The 8,556-nt window shown below is 37.6% G+C and overlaps 1 protein-coding gene across 1 annotated transcript; it reads left to right on the forward strand.

The window, feature by feature from the left end:
* Positions 1-862: 862 nt before the first annotated feature.
* LOC145774893 (kelch-like protein 32) lies at positions 863-5,486 on the forward strand. Its single transcript, XM_082586223.1, has 7 exons — positions 863-961; positions 1,989-2,086; positions 2,482-2,674; positions 3,326-3,469; positions 4,028-4,201; positions 4,371-4,521; positions 4,999-5,486. Exons 1-7 carry the CDS (start codon positions 931-933, stop codon positions 5,225-5,227), a joined length of 1,020 nt encoding a protein of 339 aa, XP_082442349.1. The 5' UTR covers positions 863-930; the 3' UTR covers positions 5,228-5,486.
* Positions 5,487-8,556: the final 3,070 nt, after the last annotated feature.

The following is an 8,556-nucleotide window of genomic DNA, read 5'->3' on the forward strand; positions in this document are numbered from 1 at the left end:
ATAGGTGAGCAGAGAAATCGCTTTTACCTTTTTTGGCTTTCAAATGAAGTAAAACGTTCTTTGGCAAATGCTGAGACATAATTGTTCTTGCAAACACCTTTCGGTAGAACAGTTGAATAAATAAAAACTTGTTAACTTAAATTCTCATTTGCAAAAGTTTAGCAAATCAGGCCAGGTATCAACTTGTTTAGATTGTTACTTGCATTGCTGGTAGGTTTACACCGAGATTCAGTGGACAAGGTTATTTTAGAGTTGCACGCAAATCAAAGTAATGAACAAGTATCAGGCGTAAGGGCATTAGTAGGCTACTGTGTGAAGTGAGAAATTCTGACGTGTCCGGTGTGGGAGTTGGCCAGTTACAAACCGAGGAGTCGTATATTTTTCGCCCGATTCAACAGCTATCGACTTATATTATCGCAGGGCCCCACAGTATTGATTAAAACAATTCAAGAAATAAAAAAAATGATAATGATTGAAAGCTTGTGATACTTGTATGTCTTAAGGCATAGGTTTTATTTACTGTAGAAGGGGAAATGTTTTGGCAAAAAGTAACCGGGTGTGATTTTCTGGACTATATGCGTGTCATAAGCTTTATTTAACTTGCAATGCGATAAGAGTTGTCTTCCCGTTTGTTTCAATCAATTTGAGAGAATATTCGACAAGTTAAGCTTATTTTGCTCATGACTGAGCAGTTACAAAACTTCCACATCAACATATAACGTGGGCCACATTTTGTCTCCCAACCCTAAACGCAGGGCCACTTAGAGAATCAAAAAGACTTGTGCTCTATCGCTACAGGATTTTTATCAACGTCAGTACTGCCATCGTATGATTGTTTCATGCATAATTTTGTATACGCAGACAAAAGTCACTGCCAAAAGTTGTAATTTATGTTACCAGCACAAGTAGTTTTATCACTGAAGTTTTAAAATGCCCAAGAAACGAAGCAAAAGTCAATCTGGTAAGTGTTTCATTATAGACATTTTTGTGGCTTTTAACTTAAAAATATTGCTAGTTTTGGGACTGCATAAGGCCATAGCTTTGGCGCAAACTGAGGGTAATTTCCTGAAAGCATAGACATTTACGTCTCTACAAGTTATCTAAGATTTCCTCTTCCATTCAGGATAAAGATGCGGACGCTTTTTTAACATGTTTCTTTGGGCAGACATTGCAACACTTCCATTAAAGTTTCTTTTAAGTCGTCTGAAGGTTATGTTTTGCCATGTACTTTTGAAATAACTCCAGAAGTAGCCTACATGGTTTGGGTTATGGCCTTTACATCAAAAATCACTGGAATGTTTTGGCGATTGGTGTAGCATGCCTAGATGTTTATATTGTATGTAGGTTTTTTCCATAAAAACGCTTAGATTCAAGATTACACAACTTTTCCTGATTTATAGTATATGCACCACCATGGATACAATAAATAGGGTGCAGGTCTCATGTTTAGAGTATATGGTTTTTTAAGACATAATGGCACGAAATGTTTATAACTACCCAGTCCCGACGTACTGTACTTAAAATTCAGTACAATCATAACAGCATCACACAGTTACGTGAAGTTGATATCAAGCCTGGCTTAGGCCCATGTGCAAGTATCTGCCCATAGCTCATTCAGCAAAGTACTTTATATGCATTGTGTTCCATAAACAAGCATATCTACACTCACTTGGCTCATTTCCAGATGTAGGCTTATATATGCGTGGTGCATAGCCTAGACTCGTTTGCAAACGATGGTTTTCATATCTGTTCATCATTTCTTAATGTGCTGTCATAGGCTACCATGAGTGGTTGAACCATCGACAGACCGTTTATATAAGGCAGATTGCTTAGTATATTTCTAAGTTTATATATGGGCTGTAATGGTGTTCAGTATTAACTCAATGCAATACACAATGGAAGCATAATTTCATGTACAAAAGTTTAATTCCAATTGAATGGAAGATTGACTCTCCACTCTCCCTAATAATTTCCATATATCTTTGCAGAAAGTACTCCAATTGTCGCTGTGTTATTGAACACTGACCACGAGTCATACATTCGCCAGTATTATCCGAGAGCGAGAACTTCACGATCGATAGGAAAGGTACTTGCTTCTCATTTGAACGCAGTGGTAAAACGCATTATTGTAAGAATGCGTTTTGCAAGCACAAAACATCAACTATAATATTTTTATTAAAAACTGTGGTGATATGTATCCCAACCAGGGCCGTGCTCAATACTTCGTAACGGTTGGGAGTAATTCAATTCATCATTTTAGACAAAGTCTCAGATTAATGTCCAAATTACGCTTAACTTCTAGATCAATTGCTAAAATACTTTCAAAATTTTTTTTTACTTCTTGGGTTGAAGTCCTTTAGAAAATTCACCAGCGTTAGAGGCTAAAAATCTTGCTTGGGCAAATAGGGAATAAAAATTATTGTAAGGTTGCTATAAAATTAATGCAGTACACGTAATTTGATGCAAATCCATGCGTTCCAGCCAATTTCTCATTGCCATCGGCCAAGATCTATTTTCAAGTTAGGAGATCACTTGTATATCTACACGACGCTTGGAAACCACGATGAAAAGATGGAATTCCAGCGGATGCAGCTGTCCAAACGTAATACAACGTGGAGCATCTTGACACCAATGCCGACACCGAGAGATGATTTTGCAGTGTCAGCATGTGACGGTTAGTAGCAAAACTTTCATTAAAGTTTTAATACTTGACGAAAACTCTTTTTGTGTGATCTGTAACATAATATATGTTATCTAAATTAAGAACTTATCCGAATATATGAATACGATTTTATAATCTCATTAAAAAGTTATCTGAATCTGATGCCAAATGCAGCTACTAGTCTCTAAAACCATTTATAAGCAGTTTCACCTTTATTTGGAATCAGCAGAAGGTTCTTAGCCGAATAGAATTTTCTATTCCTTTTATTCCATTTGAATAAGAACCTTATGATGATCCAAATTTGGGTAAAGCAGCTTTTAAAGGGATGTTAGAGACTATTAATTGTATTTAAGAAATTTGCTCTGTATTTTTTTTTCTTGGCATTTAGCACTTTTTTGTATACTTTGGTATTGTTTGAATCTGATCATATACAGTATGAATCTGTAACTTGTCGGAATCCGAGTTGATTAAAAGGCAACGGCAAGTAAAACGGCATGCTCTACTACAGTTTGTGCTTTGAATGACTCTCAGATTGAGTACCATGGAACGGCTTATCTTTTGGCAATATGAACATATACATGTCACTGCATAATAATATTAAAGCAGTGTGTTTAAGCAAGCACAGGTAAGTAATCTAAGATTGACTTACTTTTAATTTTAAAGGAAAAATATATTTCGTTGGAGGGTCAAAGGAAGAGTTGCAGCCGTCAAACACCGTTCAACGCTATTGTCCAGACAACGATGTATGGGAAACAATCAATTCTTTGCTGGAACCGAGATGTTTCTCGTGTCTTGTCGTTTGTCAAGGTATTGTCACGTAACCAAGTTGGATTAATAAAATCTTAGAAACCACATGAATGTGTGCAGTGATATGCATTATTCCATGTTCACTAATAATAGGTAATTATAATCACCATGGCCACCTAAAGATTAATTAATTATAATCTCCAGGTGGCCATGTAATCACTAAACAATATGTCGCTTCCACATTAGCTTAATTCAACTATAGCGAAACCATTAGACAAGTCTTTCGAACAGTGGTGTGCCTACTACTGTGTAAAATAAAACACCTCTGTTTTTGGTATATTTTCGTTGGTAAGATGGCAAGTGTCACATTGATTTTTGCGGTTCGTTGGCGTAGCGGATAAGCCGTTCGACTTTCTGGTTGGAAAAACCGCTCGTCTCTACCCAGGGTGTAATAAATTGGGTCGGGGTAATTTCTGAAGGAAATGAGACCGAAGAAAAGAAACTGATCACCCTTTTCTCGTTATTGCCGAATCTCGAGTATAGTATATCTGTAGATAGTTATTGTACCTTTATCTTATTTCCTGAGGCTGAAAATTAAGTAGGGGAATACCTTTACAGGTCGCTTGTATTGTGTGGGTGGAGCGTGCTGTGCACACCGCACGGCTTCAAACGCTGTTCAGATGTTTGATCCTGGAAAGACCAATGAGCTTGCTTGGAAATTCAAGCAACAAATGCTTCTCGCGAGAATGCATTTTGCCGCTGTTGCAATTGGAGAGAAGATATACGCACTTGGTAAACTCAATGATGAATCTTACTCGACAATGACAAAATTAGTGATTTAAAAATTATATGTAAAGTTATATGTAAATATGTCTGATTATATGTATATGATATATATGTAAAGTTACATTTATGACGCAAAGTAAACGCACTGGGTGTGAACTTGTCAATTTGTGTAAAGGAGGGATGTCAAGTGTTCTTCGTTGTTCGTTGTACGATGTTGAAATGTACAACGTTGCTGATGACTCCTGGACCAAGTTCGAAGAGATGCATAGGTCCAGGGATCACTTCTGCGCATGCGTCTATAGTGGAAAGATATTCATCGCTGGAGGGTGAGATTCTTTCAAAATTTCCAGTTGTAGGCTAAGAACGAAGGAGACACTTGCAGTGGTACAACGGTCTCTTGACTTGTACAGTCAAATGCTGTTATAAAAATGCTCTGGAGACAGAATGACAATGTATTCGTTGACAACGTATGGAAATCAAAAACATCAAACTTCAGCAATATAATAAACGATCTTAAAGTGAGAGCTTACTTTTCATTATTCAACTTTGGTTCGCTATCAGGAGTATTTCAATACCACTTCGATGCATTTTAGCTTTCTATGACTTAACAAACGCCAAGTGACGTCATCTTAGGTTGGATTCGTCTTTAGTCAGCTGACTTATGCAACTTTGCACAAATGCTTCAACTTCAGCGGTTCTTTGGCGTCGTTGAGTGTATTCGGCTATTAGAAGTTTTTATTTTGTAACTTGTACTCAACATCTCCTGAAGACTGTGTATCAACTTGTTCATTTGTGTTTTTTAGCCTCTGCCATTGGCCTGACATAGGAGATGACGACGACGTTAGTATGGAAGCAATAGAGAAGTGGTATGCCGATACAACGCAGAGAACGCGTGATGAAACAGAAATGTTAAGCGGGAACGTACCTTGTGTGGAGATGTACGACTTTGAGAAGGGGGCTTGGGAACATGTTACTCCTACTAAATGCACGTCTACAACGTACGGAACACCAGGATTCATTGACGTGTTGTAGACCTGATGATTTAGATGCTGCCCTGGATCAATTCGTTTGTGAATGAAAATACAATGAAACTTATCTTAATTATAACTTGCTGTTCTATATTTGGCTGAATAGATTCGATTTTCAATTCCTGATATAAAAACACTTTTTTCATCACTAAACGTCTCAGTAGTATTCAATGTGTCTTTTTACTCCGCAATGACCTTTGTAAATGATGCTGTGTCTCGTTTCTGTGTAAAAATTTTACATTATTGCAATAAAGACCTGTATGGGAAGCAATAGAACGCTTTATAGTTAAATTTGCGAAAAAATAACTGCAATGAATATGAAAAATTTGAAACATAAGATTTCAGCTGTTTTAGTCACGCGATTGAATACGAAGCATGACACGAACCTATTGGATCAGCAGGATTTAAAGCAAGTTCTTCCATTTCTTGACGTTATGGAAATAGGGTACAAAATATGTCAATTTTGTTGTTGAATTTGACATGACAGAACTTCGTTGTTGAGCAAGATGATGTTAAAAATCCTAAACATGAATCAATGTGTTGATGCACAATTGTTGCTTGCTCTCGCATTCTCTATCAAATTTATGCAGCCACGCAATACAGAAAATAATATAAACGCAGCATGTATGTTTATCGTCCCAATCAACCGGCAATTGTCGAACCGGCACCCTTTTGATTGCTGTTCCTGGCCTCATCACTCGGCTATGCTGCCAACTTGTGAAGCATATTTAGAATACCTCACACTGCCTAATGACAAAGTTTCTCCTGGCGAAGACAACTCCTTCAATAAAGGTCGTCGGACCACACGACATGCGACAAGTCAGCAAGTGCTTCAAATCAGCAAGTTCATTTCAGCTACTGCCAAGTCAGCAAATGAGATTTACGTGCTCACGTCGGACTTGCTTGTTCAATACCTGTCAAACCAACTTTGTTGACGAGTGACATTCCAAATTTCGTCTTGCTCAGTTGTTACTTGCTCTGTTTCATCATTTACTAACATCAGCCACTTGCTCAAATGTTGCTAGCTCAGTTGTCACTTGCTCGGTTATCACTTGGTCGGTTCACAACTGCTGACTTGTATGAGAGGAGACTCTTAGATAAAGAATTACGTAGGGTTGTGGTTACTTTTATTTTTCAAGTATATTTCCTGTCTTCCACTTTGTAGATGGGAATAGTTTTTTATTTTGTATTCATGAGGGTTGATAAAACCGACACATTTTAATTTAGTCGGCAGCAGTGGCCGAGTGGTTAGTGCGTTGGGCTCGCAGTCGAGAGCCTGCATGTTGGACTCCAGCCACCCGCACTTGCTGTTGTTTCTTTGGGTTAAGAAACTTTACGATAATTGCTTCTACCCAGTGATCGATTTCGAGTAATGGGTATTGGGTAGTACCAAATTTAAGTCATAAGTAGAGTAGACAATCGGAAACAGACATTGCCGTCGGCTGCAGCGTGGGTCAGGTGTACGTCGGAAAGCGTACACCGATGCATAGCGCTCAAGTCCGCTTTTCCGCAATGCAGGATAAAGATATGAAAAAAACAAAACAAAAAAAAAACGAACAAACCAGAATGCAAAAATTTACTTTCATTGTTCTATGCACAATTTCTGTGCATGGAGCAACACGTTTACAATATGTATTTTGATTTTTTAATTGCAGATGCTACCATTCAAAATCCTGTTCTGCGCAATCCACAACCCAGCAATGGCCTACAGTAGCTTTGTCAAACAGATTGTGTAATCAATCAATAGGTTTAATTCATGGCAGTATAAGAATGACGCATTCAGTGTTAATACGGTGTTTGTGTTTGCGTTAGTATTCTAAAACTGACTAGCTTTTAATTTTAAAAGGGAAAATATATTTCGTGGGCGGGATAAAGCAAACGAAGGAAGTCGCGGACACTGTCGAATATTATTGCCCAGACAACGGGAGATGGAAAACAATCAAATCATTGTTGGTATCGCGATGTTTCTAACGTCTTGTCGTTTGTCAAGGTAGTCTATTTTTAAAACGTTAAGTGGGAAGAAATTAAATCTGTACTGAATTTCATCATCAATGTGTAGCCAGGGAAGGTACAGTGTTTATTCTAAAGCAGTTGAATTGATTGGAAACACTGAAAAAGTTGTTAATACTGTAGATTATCAAATTATTTTTATCTTTAATTTTTATGTAGAATGCGTAAGCTGTGTTCTTTTCCGAAAAGATACAGAAGTTTAGATATCGCTAATAAACTTTCATACTGGTTGCTTTCACAGATCGCTTGTATTGTGTGGGTGGAATGTGTCCAGGCCATACTACTTCAAAGTCCGTTGAAATGTTTGATCCATAAAAAAAGAATGAGGCAGTTTGGGAACATAAGAAAGACATGCTGTGTGAGAGAACGTACTTCGCCGCTTTTGCGAAAGGAGAAAACATATACGCACTTGGTAAAAAGTGACTGAATTTTATTTGAAATCAACCAAACAAACCAAAGATTTCTTTAATAGAGTTGAGACTTGATAAAGTAAAGTAAACACACTTATCTGAATGACTTTGTCAATTCGTGAACAATTAACTAAAGCTTTTGCTTTCAAAGGAGGAGTGCCGGACACTATCCATTGTTCGTTGGGGACTATTGAAGTGTACAAAGCTGCTAAAGACTCCTGGACTTGGTTCTGGAAGTTGACTGTGTCTCGGAATGACTTTTGCGCTTGTGTCTGGCGCGGAAACATCGTCATTGCTGGAGGGTGAGACAATTTCTTTTATTACGTGATATACATGTAAACTGCTGCAAATACACTTTGAGTGTCACTAAGCTATGTATGGTTACTTCTATCTTGGACAAAACTGACTTATCTACGTGACTTCACTACGTGAAAATAAAGTTATGCAACCTATTTTTATATGTTGTTTTGATTAATCCCTTTCCACTGTATCGTTTTTGTTAGTCTTGTAAGACCTGGTGCAATGGTTTTGCCCATAGTAAGATTTTTATGTTTTCTTTGCCTACCTTGCTTTGCATGATGAGCTAAACTGAGCATCAAAATTATTCCCTTCAAAACCACCAGTTATCTTAATGACGCTTCAAGGCTGAGCATCATAACAACTATCCACTATTTTTATATTTTTTACTCTCTTACTCATTTATATTCTAATGGTTTGAAATGAAATAGCTGTTTTATTCGAAAGATGTTATTTCTTAACCTGCATACAACAACTGCTGAGGAGGTTAAGTAGCTGCTTGGCATTTTTCAGCGTTTATAACAGACCTGACCTCGACAAGAAACACAGCGTCAGGTTCAACCACAAACTGCAGAAGTGGTTTGCCGTTCTGAGGCCGAAATCGAAGGTTATGAGT

Source organism: Aplidium turbinatum, chromosome 7 (genome assembly GCF_918807975.1).
Source record: "Aplidium turbinatum chromosome 7, kaAplTurb1.1, whole genome shotgun sequence".
In the NCBI taxonomy this organism is placed as follows: domain Eukaryota; kingdom Metazoa; phylum Chordata; class Ascidiacea; order Aplousobranchia; family Polyclinidae; genus Aplidium; species Aplidium turbinatum.

Coding starts and splice junctions, on each gene's coding strand:
- LOC145774893 (XM_082586223.1), top strand. CDS start 931: ATGCCCAAGAAACGAAGCAAAAGTCAATCTG. Junction 962..1,988: donor ACGAAGCAAAAGTCAATCTG/GTAAGTGTTTCA, acceptor ATATCTTTGCAG/AAAGTACTCCAATTGTCGCT. Junction 3,470..4,027: donor GTGTCTTGTCGTTTGTCAAG/GTATTGTCACGT, acceptor ATACCTTTACAG/GTCGCTTGTATTGTGTGGGT.